Source organism: Notothenia rossii (genome assembly GCF_949606895.1).
Source record: "Notothenia rossii genome assembly, chromosome: 9".
Lineage (NCBI taxonomy): Eukaryota > Metazoa > Chordata > Actinopteri > Perciformes > Nototheniidae > Notothenia > Notothenia rossii.
The window spans coordinates 37,063,419-37,082,110 of record NC_136907.1 but is presented as its reverse complement, the minus strand read 5'-3'; the positions used below and the strand labels follow the sequence as shown (position 1 = coordinate 37,082,110).

Here is an 18,692-nt window from a genome sequence, read left to right as displayed (position 1 = left end):
TGTCAAAAAACCCAAAGACATTAAGCTACGTTGCCGTTTCGCTTCCTGCAAAAAATCTTCGGACTCTCTATGACTGACTGAACTGGGTGCTGGCCGAGCCGCGCAGGACATAACCGACGGACCTGTGAAGCTTTGACAGAGGCTCCGGACAACAGAGTTGGTTGCCTTGTGCACATACAGGGTTAACGTCGGTATGAACAACAGAATTCTGCCAAAACTCCGCCAATTGGCTGCAGTGGGAGACTCCCCTGCGCACATTCTGTGCCCCGTGCACACACTGGAGAACTGCACAAAATCAGCTGATCACAACGTTCACGCTCTGTGGTCAAGCTGCTGCAGTTTTATTTACACCAAAGTGGAGTAAAACACAGAATTGCAATCTTACTCAGGGTGTTATGGAAGAGTTTGAAATCAGACAGAGGTGGAAGAAGGAGTCAGATATGGTACTTGAGTAAAAGTAGAAGTGTTTCTGTTACAGTAAAAGTCCTGCATTCACAATGTTACTCAAGTAAAATTAGAAAAGTGTTATCATCAAAATATAAAGTCAAAGTAGTCATTGTTCAGATTTGTCCATTTCAGAATAATATATATGATATTTGTTGTAATGATTGATCATTAAAGTGTTATCATAGCTGGTAAAGGTGCAGCTAGTTTTATAAATTAGATCAAAGTCAAGTAAAGTACAAATATCTCAAAATTGTACTTAAGTAGAGTACTTGAATAAGTGTACTTAGTAACTTCCCACATCTGAAATCACATATGACTTCAAGTCATGTGATAATTTCTTAGTATTTGATCCTTCAACTTGGCCTCAGGAAATGCAAGGACTTCACAGTTTTGGCAACAAGTTTTGGAGAAAGCAAATCAGAGGCTTAAAAAGAGACAGGGAGGTGCATCTTCATCCTCTTCATCATCTATCATTCAAGAAGTGTAAATAGAGGACAGTGAAGGAGACACTGAGGAGGATCACACTTAGTGTGAGGTGAGTACCAAACGCTGTCTCCTGGTTCTCAATTGAGTAACTCACTCAAAAAGTTATGTGCACCCCTGATGATAGGTCCACTTTAACCGAAAATCAAAAGTCAACACTATGATCAAAAAAATGAAACAGGCTCAGCGAGCTTCTCATTCTGAATAACTTAATGGTTCTCGGTTAAATATTTATTCTATGGAAAGAACTTAACTTCTGTTTATTGAGCTGTGAAAGTAAAGTGTTTTTACCTCTGTGCCACCGAGCAGCGCAGCCTCCACTGAGACAGCCAGCAAGTCTCTCAGGTCCACCGTCCTCCGCTGCCTGCAGACACCAGGGACAGAACACGTGATGTTAGAACAACACTAACGGAACTTTCACCTTTCTTCACATACAACCTGATTAAATGTTATCATCCATTTAAGCTCATGGAAGGTGAATGAGTTGTGTGACATTGTACCTGGTCTTTTCAAATGAAGCCTATATGTTGTGCTAATTCACTAGCTTATAAAAACAAACATTGCCATGTCTGACAATGACAAAGTGTTCGCCCTTAAACTACTGAAAGACATACAGTATAATGGTGCTGCCTTCAGCTTAGCAGAAGGGGTGATCTGATTCAAAATTAACCTTGCAGAAGTCCTGCAACCAGTGTTGGGCAAGTTACTTCCAAAATGTAATATATTACATATTAATTATTACTCTCTTTTGAAAGTAATAAGTTACATTACAATATTACTGTCTCTGAAATGTAATGAGTTACACTACTTTAGTTACTTTTTAGTTACTTTCACCAAAATAACTGCAAAAGAATAGCTAGGTATTTTAAATGCTAAAATGTAGTTTAGTGCAGCTCATTATGCATCCAGTGAAGGGCAATGTGGTATAGCATATCAACTGTGTAGGCCCTTAAGGCTACTAAGAACTTGTATTACAGGGCTTAGTTGAATACTCGATTCTGATTGTAAATACTTAACATGTGACACGTTGTTAATACAGCAGTACAGACCGCTGTCAAGGACTATAATGAAGGTTAACATATTGTAAATCAAGGCAAATATTATTTAAACCATGCTCATGGTTTGAAATGGCAAATATTGAAAGGCAAAAGTATTATTAAAACCATGTAGCCTACTACATCATCACCTTGGTCCCATACGCTGGGAAGAGAATATTTACTGTGCTTGAAAACTGGTATCACATCATCATGTGAGGTTGACTTTGTGACCTGGAAAACATTTCAGCTGCAACATCAGCTCGTTGATAATAAGCTTGGGATATGAGATATTTTTGTAGCCATTCGTGGTGAAGGCATCTGTGTTATGCATTATTTTCTACAGGCATGTCAGAATATGGTACTATTTTCACATGAATATTCTAGCCATTTTCTATTTTTATACCACAAGCTGCAAAATGACTGCCTTACCCCACTGTACAGGCGGGTAGTTGTTTAGATATACCTGGCACCTGCGGGCCGCAGAGGGGTGGCGTAGTTTCGGGCGACGAAGACTGCTTCTCCGGGGCCGGCGAGTCAGGGGGGAGTAAGCTAGTGTCCACAACGGAGGGTAACGTGATGTCCGCATCTGACCTGTTGCTACTGTCTGCAGTAGATGCAGTGTTGCTGGCGTTTACTGATGGTTGCTTTAACCATTTTCGTATAAATGATTATCCACAGATCAGATGTGTGTCACTGCTGTGGAAGCACTTTGGAAATGATGCACGCGCAGCGGAGCAGGTCACACGCACCTGACACAATTTGTTGTTTGTATTTTTGGCTACGTTCTCTTATTTGAATGGTTGCATAACGTTCAACTTCCCCAAAGATCTCGACGCGAAGCCTGAAGGGTAAACACCAGGTTTACTAATCTACCCGCACAATTTGTCCGGTGTCGGAATGTCTCGCTATGTTAGTACATTCTTAAAAAACAAAACACCATTTAATTTCGGGTTAAAATGTGTTGTAACTGCGTTACTGAGCATTGTAACGGGTAATATATTACCCACATTTCATTAGTAATGCGTTACATTACTTCGTTACAGCAAAAAGTAATATATTACTGTAACTCCGTTACTTTTGTAACGCGTTATACCCAACACTGCCTGCAACTAACTATTGTTTTCATGAACCTGTTCACTATGTTGTAGATTTCTTGTTTAGCCTATAAAGGATGATAAAATAGTAAAGGTACTACAGGTCTGCAGTGGTGCTAAGGCACATGGGCCTAGCTAAATGCGAGCGCGGAGCACATGGAATTTTTTAGTGTGTGCACGTGCGAAGTGCGCCCCGCCAATATGTTTCTACAGTATGTGTCTGCCAGCACAAGAAAGGCTCTTGATGCTCTACAGGTGTATTTTTCTAAATCACCTTTATTGAACATACAGTCACACAAATACTACACATCCACATAACAAACAATCAAAATAAAATATATGCAATTTCATTATTTTAACCTGCTTTATTTGGGGGTGGACCTCACATCCTCTAGGGGGGTCCGGGGGCATGCACCCCTTGAAGTTAAATGCATCAATCTGGTGCACTTTGAGAGAAACATGAATGTATGGATACAGCTTTCAACATTCAGATGAAAGAGAGCTGTATACTTTTCAATGATCCAAACATCTTTAGAATATGATCACAACCAATAACAAATCATTTAAACTTGCTTATTCTTATCTTACTTAGTTAGCATTCTTTCTTTTTATTTATGCATATTTTGCTTATCACTCCCCTTTTTTTTTTTACTGTCCTATAGTACACATTGGAAAGATTTCTTACTTTATTTTTTACATCTTTATTAAATAGATTTTCATTTTCATTTCAAACCTTTATTTAACGAGATTGGTCAATAAAGATAAAGGTGTGCTCTCTCTAGCTCTCTCTCTCTGTGTCTCGCTCGCTCACAGAGGCTGTGTGCTCCTCCGTGGCGATGACGCGAGCACCACGTATTATTATTTTAATGTATTTTAATGCTGTGCCGACGCTGAATGTATATAGGTGAAACACTGGTCTGAGATCATATCTGTACATTTCTTCTTTTGTTCGTGCAGATATTCACTTATATATCTAATATCTATTTTCTTTTATATTGAAGCATTTTATGGAGCTAATTTATTCCATCATTCTGGGAAAGCAGGTGGAGTTGCGTTTTAGTTTTAGTATAGTGATGTATGCTAGAAACAAAGAGGAACAAGAACATCTCCAAATTTGCTTGGATGAAAACAACAGTTTCTCCCGTTTTTGTATTCAACATGAACTATTAATCGATCATCAAAATAGTAGCCCATTATATTCCTGTTGATAGATAACTCTACTATTCTTTAAAGTCTACTTTCAGGCTTCAGTAATCAATACATCAGACACATGTCCGCATGTCCTAAAACGTACTAATGTTCACGACCTAGTAAGCAGCTTCTTATCAGAACACTCACATGTAGTAACAGCTCATACAAGACACGGCGCACTGATCAATAGTCGAGCAACACACTTATCGATATTCTCCCTGTTCATAAACCCTTAGACAGTGGCCAGGGCTCGACATTAAGGACTGCCCGATGGCCCGGGGCCATCTAGTATTTAGCTCGGGCAATGAAGCCTCACCTGCTGGTTGCCCGATCGGGCAATATATTATGCCAGTATCATAAAGCTTGCGGATCCAGTAATGAGTGACCCGACAGTAAAACTAAACATATCTATAACTAGTTTAGGTAGTTTGAGAGGTAATTAAAATAGCTACGAGTGATATTCTAACCTGAAGTGTGAGTTTTGTCCGCTCACCGCTGCATGTGATCATGCAGAGCTGATTGTCGACTTGTCAGCAGCAGCTGATCTCTCTCTCCCGTCAGATTAGACTTCACTCGCGTTTATGTCCATATCGATCAGATCCAGCTAGTTCTAGCTAATGATATGACTACCTGCTTATTAAAAGACACCTAAACAATAAGTGTCGCTATGCAACCGGGTGAGGCCACAAAGTATAGCGCAGCATTATGCATTTGTTTACATGCCCACCGGAACCCCGAGGCATTACCAACAGATCAACGCACAATCAACCCAGACAGGACATCTCTTTCTCCACATTACGTGTTAGACGTTATAATTGACTATTATTGTCTGTCACATACTCTTCTTGTCTGTCACATAAGTGGCGCAACTGAAGCGGTATTGCGCTAAAGGGAATTATTTTGACCGAAGAGATTTAGATTTGCCGGCTAACGGGAACTCTGACGTCCCCATGTTGTGTGCTTCGCGGATGCGCTCGGCTCCTCTCGACTGCTGCTCGGGTCTGCACGGTCAGCTTCCGGATGAGGAAGCATTCATTCGACCAACTTACAGTAGATAACATTACAAACATTTTTAACAGGGGCCATAATAGTGTAAATAATGTTTGTTTTGGCAGTTATAACTGAATGTAATGTTTTCTACTTTTTTACATCTGGGAAGGCATTTGCCTTCATCAGATGGAAAGTGTCTTGACCAACAACTTAAGTATTTCTTATAGCTATGCAGGGCATGCAAGCGAGCAAACAAGAGCAAACAAACAAGTGAAATTAAGAATAAAATTGAAATTGTACAATATAATATTGTGGTGGTTCATCGTATAATTCAGTCTAGAGAATGCACCAGACAGCATCTACAGGAAGACCTGGAAAAATCTAAATGTTCTAGGGGGAGGCCCCCCAAACCCTTCGTGCTTAGATGGCCCACAGGGCCAGATAGATTTAAACTATAGGGCTATCACTATGGGCCCTGCCTGTACCTGTTCGCTCTGCCATCGTGTGAAGCGTCTGCTAACAAGTGACCAACAGAAAGGATAATGTTAATGTTGTTGCACGTCACAAAGGCACGTCACCTCAACACCCCGTCCCCGGTGCTACCAGCACCCCTCCAAGTATATTTCAGATCTGTGGGAAACACTGCATACTGTGAAAGATCCATTATGTTACCTTTGATACTTGGGTGCATTAAGCTGACAATACTTCTGTACTTTATAACATTATTCTGAAATGGGACATTGTGCAGAATGAGTACTTTGAGTATATATTTCACGCCAATACTTTTGTACTTTTACTTAATTAACAACCAGGGGCTGCAGATGAAAACTAGCCTCTCTTGCTAAATCTGGCACATTTACATGATGGACTTTAGTGCTCATGTTAATTATTTGCATTGTCCATTCTTAAGTAAATAAAAACAAATACAACATTTGGATATCTGGATTGTTTCTTGTTATGGAGTATTTTAGGAGCATAATATTTGTACTTTTATTTAAGTAAAGGATCTGAGTACTCCTAACACCACTGGACATGGGATGAGAGTCTCACCTGAAAGCAGCGATGTGGTTGGAGATGACCCCGGCATACAGGTGGTAGATGACCCCGACTCCCAGCATGCAGAACAGCCCCAAACCCAGGGGTGACAGCCGGATTCCCATCGGAGACATTGTCCTTGTAAAATACCCTACAAGTTATATTTGAACAAAATAAATAAAAAAACAAAGCCGGGGGCACGGGCCTTGCTAAAGAACAGACTAGAGATAAAGCGTTAAACTAGCTGACGTGGCTGTCATACAGCAGGTCACCGGCCACTTCACCTGGCGGATTAATACCGACATGTACCGTTAGCAAACAGCTGAGATGCGAATAACAGTCAAAGAACAAACAGGCTATTCTGGACAAGTTGGCCGTTTATCATCGTCCGACGTGTCACTGACGAAAATGTACCAAATAACTAGCTGTTCCCTCTGTTTGTCGCGACATTCCGTTAGTTGGAGAGCTTCCCTTTACTCTCGCCGTTAACTTGAAGAGAGCCAGGGGTTCAGTGGTGTCGAAGGCAGAGAAGAACAATCACACCTCTGTTCAGACATTTTGCTCTCAAACGTTACAGGCATGACGTCACCGCGGAGAGGTCACTGCTCACTTCTCTTCCGGGTTATCCCTGGGTTGCGGTCGAGGCGAAGTCCCTCCCCTTCCGGGAGCCTCCATGGGACCCCGGAAGCGGAAAATTATACATTGAAGTCAATGGAGAGAGAAAAGTTATCTTTTGATCCCGTTTGAATTGTGCCACGAATGACACATATGATGTTTGTCAATCTTAAACAATCATTTCCATGTAAAAAAAAGTCACCGTTTTTCATAAAACTGTTGAAATATAAGATTATGAAAAATACTCAACTAGAAAGACTACAAATCCCAAATGCATTCTGGGTCGCGTAAGTGATGTCAGAGCCGATAATGCTCCAAGCCTGGTTGCGACTCGCAAAGCAAAGAAGAAGATCTCGCAATTAAAGCAAAGAAGAAGAAGGAGACTGATTTATTCTCTCCAATAAATATAACGGCCCGTCTACACTACAGCAGGCATCAAAAAATCTTGAAGCTGGGCGTGTCTGAAGCTTGGCCATTTTTTGCGAGCAACGCGACCCACAACCAATCACATGAATCTCCCGCCCCCGACATACAAAGCAATAGCAATGTTAAAACGAAGTAAACTGGATATAAACTCTCCAAACAGGCAAAAAACCTACCAGTTTCACCCACTGTCTCTGCCACCTCCCTCCATGCCTGGTTCCTCCGGTTTGTATCCCGGTAAATAGTTCTGGTCGTAAAGAACCGGGTGATTTGCTACCGTAATATCTCGTTTGGAATAAGAGGAAATGAACTGCGGTCTGGCTCTCCCAGCTTGCATGCGGTTTGATTGGCTGCGCTTGCACTGGCGGGATTTGCATAAACGGGATTTGTATAAACGGGATTTGATTGGCTGATGCCAAGCATCGAGCCTCAAAAGTTGAACATTGTTCAACTTTTGATGCCGATAGATGCTCGTGATGCTTGCAAAGCCATGCCATGCTCCCCACAATGCAGTTCGGCGAAGATTAAAAATCTTCTACGTCACCCCATTCAAGTGAATGGGCGAAGCGTTGAAAGCATTTTTCGATGCCTGTAGTGTAGACGGAGATTACTCCAATAAATTCACTTTTACAAGATGCCAGGGGCGGCGCCAGGGGGGAGCTAGGGGGTGCTGAAGCACCCCCCAGGATTGCCTAAGCACCCCCAAGAAATATATGTTTTTTTTATTTTTCGAAAAAATATATAATTTTTATTATTAAATTAAATTAGAAAGATTATTGATTACATCAATGCAAATGTGAAACAAACAAATGTTTGACCAAAAACATAAAGCCAACACAGGTGATTAGGCCAATGGCCGGCACCCAGGCTAAATTACTTTGTGACACTTGAGTGACTTCCTGTTAGCTGGAGCGCCAAATTATTTGCTAACAGCAAAGTGAAAAATGGATCGTTTTTTAGTCCTTAAACGTCCACGTGTGGACACTCAATCAAAACCACCTGAAAGCGAGAGGAATTCTGCACATAATAGGCCTTGTGAGTACAAGTAGCTTACTTCTGGCTCCGGAGCTGTTAGATTAACATTAACATGCTTATATTGTAGTTCTAAGTGCAATGCCTTGTGGTCTGTAGCACCATCCTTGATGGAGCATATGTGTGGGCAGGAAAGGAGTGAGCAGAGAGTAGAGTAGTTGTCGATTTTTGTTCTGTTTTCTGTGACTATCTGCCTCACCCTCTCAGACTTTCAGTTGCGCGCTACTAAAGAGACGTGTTACCATGGAAACCAAACAATGGTGTAGCTGCATTAAAGTCTGAGTGGAAACAGTCCTGAGTAAATGCGGGAGAAATATGACCCCGGGAGGAAACCGGGAGAGGGCAATGAAATCGAGTCTCCCGCGAAAATCGGGAGGGTTGACAAGTATGAGTTGCAGTAGAAAATTCAACTGTAGCGCTGGTGCATTGGGAAACCCTTAAAGTTTGAGCACCCTCTATGAAACGTCAAGCTACCCCACAGCACCCCCTAGAGAAAATCTCTGCCGCCGCCACTGCAAGATGCCTGTGTGCTTCGTACCAGGTTGTAATCAGTGCTTGAATTGGGCCGGTACTCATCGGTACGCAGTACCGGCACTTCTGATTTTTACCCATGTGGTACCGGCACTTCTTACTGAGTACCGGCAAGGTGCCGGTACTCAGTAAAATGCCGGTACTCAGCCGCCGGCAATATACGTATATATTGTAAACGCAACGCAGCGCAAATGTGGGTCTGACTCTGCCTCACAGAGGGTGACTGGCTGTCTACACGACGTGTCCTGCCGACATTGCCACTTTCATACAGATCATATTAATGCCCTCGATTGGTCTCTGTGTGTCATTCAAGCTCGGGAGGGTGTGTGTTGGTGTTTGTGTGGCGCGAGCGAGCGAGAAAGCGCGCGCACCGGTTACGTGTATTGTTGTTAGCATCTGGTGCTAGCTAGCTGCGCTAACGGATATAAGGAGCTGTTTCAACAACAAGGTGGAGGGAGAGTCCTTTGCTGTCAGACTGAGAGGCTGAAAACTACAGCTCTGGTGAGGTAAATTACTCTCTGAGTCTTTAGATAGTTAACTTAGTTTAAGTTATCTCAGTGGGTCTCAAACGGTTCGGTTACCATTTATGTAAACACATATTTCCATTTGAGGGGGTAGTGATTAGTAAAATATGCATGAATAATACAAACAAAATGTTAACTAGGTGAAAAAAGGTAAGATAAACTTGTTGAGAGCTAAAACTAGTCTTTGCTGTTGCCTCAAAGAGGAGCAGGGGGGAGAGGAGGGAGACAGGAGAGGCCGATTCAGGAGCCCAGACACACTCACAACTATAAATGAACCAAAAACAAATAAATAAATAAACAAGTTTCAATGTTTTTTCATATTGGATATTGTATGTTATTGGTTATGGCCATGTACTTATGATTTTATGATTATTTAAATGTATACATTTTTGTTTCATATGGGTTTAGTCTCTTTATTTCCCCCTCAAAATGCACCAGATTGATGCATTTAAGTCCAACATTTAAAAATAAATCTTACCGGGGGAGCATGCCCCCGGACCCCCCTATAGGATTTGAGGCCCAGCCCCACTGTTCCCAAATAGATTTGCAATCTTTTTTAAATAGTAACCCATCTCCATATGTTTCTTTTTGGGTAGTAGATTTAAACTAGAGGGCTATCACTTTGTGCAGCAACGCTATTGACAAATAAATCCAGCAAAATGGCACAAAAAACTGGTAGTGGCCTCAGGGACGAGGAGTCATTTAACCAGCCAGTAGGAGTCAAGCTTTACTTTCTTTTATATCCATAAAGAAAAAGTAAATCTGTTTACAGTTGTTTCATTATGGATGTTGAGAGGTATCCATATATCTCTTCATTTTGCTCTCAAAGTGCACCAGATTGATGCATCTAACTTCAATATTTGAAAAAGAAAAATCCCGGGGGAGCATGCCCCCGGACCCCCCTAGACTAGAGGGTGTCAGGTCCACTCCCAAATTATAAAAATAGCACTTTACCACTGCACCCCCTCTAATCTCAGATGCACCCTGAGTCATTTTGTTTAAGTACAATGAGCCTTTCTAAAATATACAGTAAAGAGACAAACCCACCAGCATTATAGGATATACTATGACTTTGTGCCAAATACTTGTTGCTGATTTAGAGTACTGGCACCTTTTTTATTCCAATTTAAGCACTGGTTGTAATCACAAAAGTGATCATACCACTTGCTCGTTCTATCGCTTCCAGTCTGATGAAAGGACCAGGAGTCGTTGGACCAAACATATCAGGTAATATACATGTTTTGCATGGAACATAGTCAAGTTAGCTACCTAGCTAGTAGCGAGCATGTTAGTTAGCATTACATTACATTACTTAGCCTTGTCATTTGTATTAGCCTTAACATGAAGTAAACCAAAATGTTAAACTGTAAGAGTAGTCATGATGGTAAGTATTTTGTGAAACATTTGAAGAGTAGCCTATGCCCCCTCCGCCAGGTGCTAAGGGGGCGGGAGTTAGGCTAACGCCACATTAGCATCAGCGATCTTTTCTACTTAATGCTACCTGCACAAATGGTTAACATTGAACATTAGAAGATCAGGTAGTTCAGGGAGAGTCGAAGGAAGGAAGGCAGGTAGCTTTGCATGAAATTCTTCTGGACGTGTTTCATTGTGATGATAGTGAGAGTAAGTCAATCTGTTTGTTGGAAAGACAGTAGTTGATTGATTACTGAGAGAAAATTATTAAAAGAGATAATTATTCAGTGTTTTTACTTTAAAGTGTTGTTACTGACCTTTTTCTCTTTTATTTTCTTTACCTCACCTGTAACTGCTGAGACCCTGAGGAACATGCACACTGGACTGACCTGCTCTGGCAACCTGATTTCCACTGTACGTAATAGTATTTGGTTATGGTATATTATTTATATACATCAAAGGCACAATGCACCCCCCAGAGACACACATGTATTGAGTGTGATATTTTGTATTGGTCATGTGAAATCATCTTTACATACTAGAAAACTGCAGGAGCGGCAACTTGTTTTGAAATAGAATTTTTAATATCCGATAATAAAGTTGATCTGTTTTCTTTATTCTTCTCTCTTCCCAGCTCCATCCATCACCATTTTCTGTTCCTGCAGGTCCTGCTTGCTAATCAATGCTCATATTTTTTTACACAATTACAAATAAAGTCAATGTATTGTATGACATGAAGTTGTGCTTCATTCTGAGTCAATAATAAATTCATTCAGCCTTCAACTTCAAAATTATTTTGAACTGCACCGACATCCATGTAGCTGCCCCCTAGTAAGATGAACCAAGCAAAGTTGACACTCAACATATCTGTGCTCTTAAGTTTACATGAAGAATTTGTGAAATATTGGTAATAACAGGTTTAAATTATTATTAGTAATTCATTATATAATTTTCTCATTGTAGACGAGCAGACAGGGAGCCAGATGAGAAAAGCAGAATATGCAGCTGCCATTTTCCACATGGAAAAGAGAAAGGGCCAAGTGTATTTGAGTGGACAAAAGAGAAATCCCAAATACGAAAAATAAAATTATACAATTTACAGATATGTATACAAATATATATATATATCCTATATACACCATGTATAATGATGGTGTATGATGTAGAAGGAAGTGTGGTAGATAACAAGTAAATTATAGAGTTACATTGATCCATGTTACAGCAAAAGATGGAATAACTAAGAAGCATGCAGTATAATAATAATTACATGCAACAATTAAATAACTGCTCAGCATCTCCACCACAATCCCAATCTGCTGTGTCCTGTTTTCTTCCCCTCTGCATAAGACCCTATCACACATACGAAACACAACGCAGAGTCCGAGGGTGTTAAGAGTATGTTTATTTAAATGTCCTCCTCTCTACTGGCCAACACAGGGAGCATATGCTGGGTGTAGAATTGTTCCAGGTGGAGGAGATTTCCATGCCATGCAGGGTCTTTGGGGATGAGGATGATAATCGCCTCCTTCGTGGTCCACAGTAGCAGAGACTCCGGTCTGTGATGTGCAGCTGTTAGATAATATACAATACATTTTTGAAAAACATTTGATCAACAAAAAAGGATTTGGTCAGGATCTAGAGTCAGTGTGTAGTTTATTAATTAATCAATGCTCTCTACATTAGGAAAACACATACCAGTTTACCAGAGGGAGTCACACACAGCTGTGCCTAGATAACCAAACAAATTGACAAGATAACCAAAATCCTTGAATCTACACCATAGACTGTATATATTAATGGACGTAGTGTCCGTGACGTCACCCATAGGATTCTGCAGAGTTGCCGAGAAGCCCTTAGTAGGCGGAGTCGGCCACTAACGGCTTGACAGCGACGTCAGAGTCTAATCCCGCCTTCTCCAAATAAGGGCAAAGAGGCGGGGCCGAGGCGGGACCTGCTGCCTCCGAACTGGAAGTAAAAAGAGCTAGCTCAGGCTAAGAAGCTAAGCTAACATGAAATACATGCATACCAAGTTACTGCTAACAGTGTAGTTCCCCTATATAAACGTTACATTCGTAATCAAATGAGACAATCTGCAAGAGAATTAGCTATATTTTGTTATTCTTAATGCTTGTCATTCACACGTTAAGAAAAGACGGACTCCACCGCCCGGACCTAACGGAGCCGCAGTGGGCTAGCTCCGGGACGCCGGCTGGAGCTAGCCCCCTGCGGCTCCGTTAGCTCCGGCGGCCACCACTGGCATAATTGGGTCCCCTATTAACATTTGCTCCCGTTTAGCATTATGGGCGTCATAGCCATAGACTATAAAAGTCTTACCCAAGGCTGAATCATAAACTAAAATGTATATGTATTTATAAAGGGTTACGTCCTTAGCTGACTAATAAGTAACAAGCTAAGCTACCAAGCACACAATCACCTGTGAACGGTATGTGTATAATATTATCATTTTAGACTTCTTGGAAGTTCTGTTAGTACATTCAAGCGCACAGCACAATATTTTAATTGTCTGGTATTTGTAACAATATTCCCTAAAAGGCACAATCACCACGAACACGGCTAAAGCTAAAGGGTCAAGTACAGTAACTATAACTAACCAGTGGCGGCCGATGGAAAATATTTTTGGTGGGGCTATGGAAATGGTGACAAAACCATACTAGGGCATTTATAATCAGGAGACTAAATACGAACATTGTGTGTGTTTGTGTTCGTGTGTGTGTGTGTGTGTGTGTGTGTGTGTGTGTGTGTGTGTGTGTGTGTGTGTGTGTGTGTTTGTGTGTGTGTGTGTGTCATACTTGCCAATCCTCCTGATTTTCGCGGGAGACTCGATTTCTGACAAAATCAGATTTACTCACGACTGTTTCCACTCGGACTTTAATATAGGTACACCATTGTTTGGTTTCCATGGTAGCGCGTCTCTTTAGCAGCGCGCGCAACTCAAAGTCTGAGAGCGTGAGGAAGATGACAACTGAACAAGAATCGACAACTCGACCCTCTGATCACTCCTTTCCTGTAAAATACAGGTCCAGCCCACACATATGCTCCATGGTGCTACAGGCATTGCCCTTACAGCTACAATAAGCATGCAAATGTTAATCTACAGCTCCGACGATCCACTAGCACCGGAGTCTACACCTGCAGACGCAGCCATCCCCTACTGTAGCGTCACCTTGGATACGAGTCTAAACAGACACACAGGCCAGGGCGTTGATAGGGCGCCCTTTGAGCATCAGATCTGACGACGCTGATTGGCTGAAATTATGTTTCGGCGGCATAGTTTACAGATAGCAACAGTCAGCTTGTTGGTTGCATCTGCTATGGCTGAGGGCTCTTTTCTACCGCCCGGACGAGAGAGGGTAATGATACACGCTGCGGCCAGGCAGGAAACATGTCACTTATCAATAACTTTAGACATCGTAAAACAATTTTAAACGAGATTTTATTGTAGATTATACATTTTACTGATACCAACTATATAATATTTACCTTGTTCTTTAAAAATAAAAATAAAAATAATAAATATATATTTTTTGGAAAAATATATTTTTATTAATTTTAAATTTTTAATGACAATCAAACATGTGGGAAGAGGGGGGGCGGCGCCCCTAGCGCCCCTATGGGCCGGCCGCCACTGCAACTAACTAACGTTGTAGCCTCTATGGTTGTAGCCTAGCAGAGTGGACAAGTTGCTGTTAGCTGACAGTGAGGTATGTACATGTCCATCAAAGTGACCACGCCCTAATTTATGCAAAAGCTTTAAGGCTTAATATTAATTAAACAGATGAGTTGAGAACAAATTCACCCCCCCCAATCCATATTCATGAAGGGGGGGATCTAACTATACAGAGAATATGGTTTTTTGAACCACGATGTAAACATGTTTAATTCTGCTCTAAATTTGGGCATTTGAACATTGGGTCTATGGAAATTGCTCCCTTCTGCAGACTGCTCCTACTGGCCATTAGATGAACTGCAGTTTGAGGCACTTCCGCATTGGCGTCCCGGCTCTTCCCCAGAGTTTGCCGCTTGATCTACACACAACAAATAAACTCAAATGACACAACGAGATGTAAAAAGGAGATCAGACATATAGTCAATATAAAACTGGCCTCTTCAATCTGAAGAGCAACTAAAACAAAACACGGGAGTGTATCTTGTTCTTGTGAAAACTAATGTTATCCACAGCATACACAGAGACCACGAAGTTCTTAAGGAGAAAACTGGTTGCTAAAACAAAACACGTTAGTGTACCTTGTGAGCTAATGTTAGCTAGCTGACATTAACGTTAAACATTGCACTCATATTACTCACTGAAACCTTGTAAAGCCGGTCCCGCATGCTGGCTCTTACAGAACCGACTAACTCCCCTTTTGTGTATGTACAGCTCTCAACATGCCCAGACTTGTAGTGATTTTCACCTCGTTATATACTTTTTCGCCTCATTCTGAAAGAAACAGGTGAAATTTGCTGACGTGATGCGTATTGTGCGAGACCAGAGACCTGTAGTTTACTGAGCGGTTTCACACAAAAAAATGTGTAACTTCACAGTTTTACGACACATTTTAATTTTTTTGACTTGCAAAATGTTCTTTTAATTTGACAAACATCATATGTGTCATTCGTGGCACAATTCAAACGGGATCGAAAGATGACTTTTCTCTCTCCATTGACTTCAATGTATAATTTTCCGCTTCCGGGGTCCCATGGGTCGGAAGTAGATGGGCGGGACTTCGCCTCTCTATAGACCAAAAATCAGCTCCTAACTTCTATCCCTATCGTCTACCCAGGGGCGGATCTAGAAAAATATTCATGGAGTGGCAAGAGGGTGGCAGGAGATTTTGAGGGGTGGCATCCCCTGGCAGAAGTATATGTTTTAATCCCAGTCATATGTTAACTTGGAACGCCACAATATTAATATTTTAACTCAATGACATTAGGTGACATTATTGCGGCACATCAGTAAAGCCTTAAAGGTGACCTATCATGCAAAAGGCACTTTTGTAAGTCTTTTAAACATGAATATGTGTCCCCAGTGTTCCAGGGAACTCACCAAGTGTCAGAAAACACAACCCTCTCTATTTTCCTCCATACCCAAATCTCTTAAAAAGGGGCTGCAACGGATCAGATACAGACTGATCCAGATTTGAACACTTCTATGACGTCACAGAAGCGGCTATTGGGCCAACTCCACCAATCAGGAGGAGACAGCCACGGACATTGCCGTTCGAAAGCGCTTGAGATGCTGTAGTACATATGCCAGGCCTGTAGATGGTGCTGTTCTCACAGAATCAGCCCATGCAAAGACAGTGTTAAATTGAGCGAAATGAGGAATGGCTAAAATGCATGATCTGTTTGATATTTTGAAAAATAAAAAGTATAAAAATGCCTTATATAGGTATGGTCCTACACTATATTATTCAAATATAGCATGATAGGTCCACTTTAAATATAAATATATAAGATGGCAGACATAATTTAAAGAATTTTAACTGAACAATAACTGAATAAGTTTGTTTCACTCTTAGACAAGCAGGGATACCAAATATATGAAGACTGCTACAGTATAAGTACATTAATTAACTGTCTCATCGATGTTGGTCTGAATGAATATGATAATATTAACAATCATATTATTCCTATCAGCAGTAAATCACTGTTATGATTCACATATACATTTATTATTGAATAAACTATATTTGTTGGAGGAGTTAATGATGAATGTTCCTCAAGATGCTTGCTCACCCTCCTTCAAATTTGATCATGTAAAAAATTCATAAGAATCAAAAGAACAGTTCAGCGCCCCACGACACTACTGCAAACAGTTACAACCTGGACTTTACATCAGAAAGAACAAACATTAAAGAAGAGACTAACTGCATCAGTTAGGGTTAAAAAACGTGTATTCAGCTAAAACATATACATCGCAGGGTTTCCGTTAGCCGGTAATTACCAGTTTTTAGCTGGTAACATTTTATAAAAAACGGTAAATTAAAAACCTGCCAGTCAAAATGTAATAATTAGGGATGCTCCGATCGATTGGCCGCCGATCATTATCGGCCGATATTCACTCTTAGTAGTTTGATCTGTGCTCTCTATAAAGGCCGATCAGGAGAGCTGGATCTGATCGATATGGACATAAACGCGAGTGAAGTGTAACCGGACACGAGAGAGAGATCAGGGGCCTCATTTACAGTGTTGTGCTAGTTACTGAAAACCAGTAACTAGTTACCATTACTAGTTACTTCATTTCAAAAGTAACTCAGTTCCTTTACTGATTACTTACACCAAAAAGTAATGCGTTACTGTGAACATTAACGCATTAGTTACTTAAAAAAAGGGCTCCCATTAATGCCCTTATAGCCTTAATTTCCAACCCTGTCGTCATTTCAGTAAGGCAAGGCAAGGCAAATTTATTTATATAGCACTTTTCTGTACGCGACAATTCAAAGTGCTTTACAAAACAAATTAAAATACTTTTTACTGAGGAATAAATAAATACATTAAAAACACATTATACAATTTTACAACAGACATTACAAAGCAAAGATAATAAAATTATAAAAATAAACACCACAGGTATACAATACATGTTTAAAAGGCATACTCTAGTTCGAATATGAGCATCTCAATTAAAAGCAGCGGCAAAGAGATATGTTTTTAGTCTCGATTTAAAAATAGTAAGCGTTTCTGCGGACGTGCATGATTTTGGTAGTTTATTCCAGAGTGTCGGGGCATAATAGCTAAATGCTGCCTCTCCATGCTTTGTTTTTACTCTCAGAATAGCAGACCCGTCCCAGAAGACCTGAGGCACCTTGATGGCTCGTAATTATGCATGTATGTAGTACTGTTATTGCATTGGAGAATAATACATTCTGTTGATCAAGAAATAGAGGAAAAGAGAGGATCCGTTTCTCCCGTGTTATTATTCAAAGTTAATGTAAACTTTTGAATAATGTACTTCATCTACAACAAGTAACTTTGTTTTAATGTAATAATGATGTTGTTTGTTGTTTATTGAAAAATGAATCTGAATTGTTCGATCTGTTACGATTATAAACTGAATATATAAAAATGACTCCCATTAACTGAGTTTTAAACATCAGCATATCCGGTCATAGTCCGCTAATTACCTGCTAACGGAAACTCTGCTACACAATTCTTATTATTATTATTGAAACATGACCGGTAAGTTTCAAATTTGTCCGGTAAAATAAATTCTGTCCGGACATTTGACCGACGAGAAAAAAATCCTAGCGGAAACCCTGATATATCGCTGCAGTTATTATCCAGTGGAAAGTCCTTACTTACTGGCCTAGTTAAATGAAAGTGGTTACTTTTGTTTGGCTGGGCAGTGTAGTTTTACACACCGTCTCATTTGACTTTCTCAGCACTGAAAACAGTTTTTTGGGGGAAGAGCCCCACAAAGAAGAAAACAAATATACACACATACAAGGTCATCATCTTAACAGTTTGTATGCTCATCCTTGAACAGAGCATCAAGTTGGCATGCCTATTAGAGCTCAATGTGGCGATTACCATCTTGTTCAGCAAAACGCCTCACAAACGTATTAAGATGTAAAGCTTTAGTACGTTTTGATTCAATGCTGAGTACAGCCAAACTTGACAGTCTCTTCTCTGTCATTGTAGACCGCAAATACCTCATTCCTTCCGTCTACTTAGGTCCAAATGCTTCTCGTTCTGCGCTGTGCCGTTCAAATGAAATCGCCGCCAATCATAATAGGCTTGTTTGAGATGAGCTGTGGCTCGCCTCGAAAGTAGACGAGAATAGCCGATCTCAGCCGGGGGAGGTCTCAAAAAGCTCGCCTGAAGTCGGACAGCTCGGAGTCGGCTTCTTCTTCTTC

General features: G+C 40.8%; 1 protein-coding gene across 1 annotated transcript in view; it reads right to left on the bottom strand.

Moving 5' to 3' along the window:
- Window positions 1-6,869, bottom strand: part of bpnt2 (3'(2'), 5'-bisphosphate nucleotidase 2) — a 51,873-nt gene extending 45,004 nt beyond the window's left edge. Inside the window, exons 1-2 of the mRNA XM_079649362.1 lie at window positions 6,293-6,869; window positions 1,222-1,294 (exon numbers count right to left, since the gene is read on the bottom strand). Of these exons, the coding sequence (XP_079505488.1) occupies window positions 1,222-1,294; window positions 6,293-6,411 (192 nt within the window). The 5' untranslated portion in view covers window positions 6,412-6,869. The remainder of the gene's footprint in view (window positions 1-1,221; window positions 1,295-6,292) is intronic.
- Between the last annotated feature and the right edge of the window lie 11,823 nt (window positions 6,870-18,692).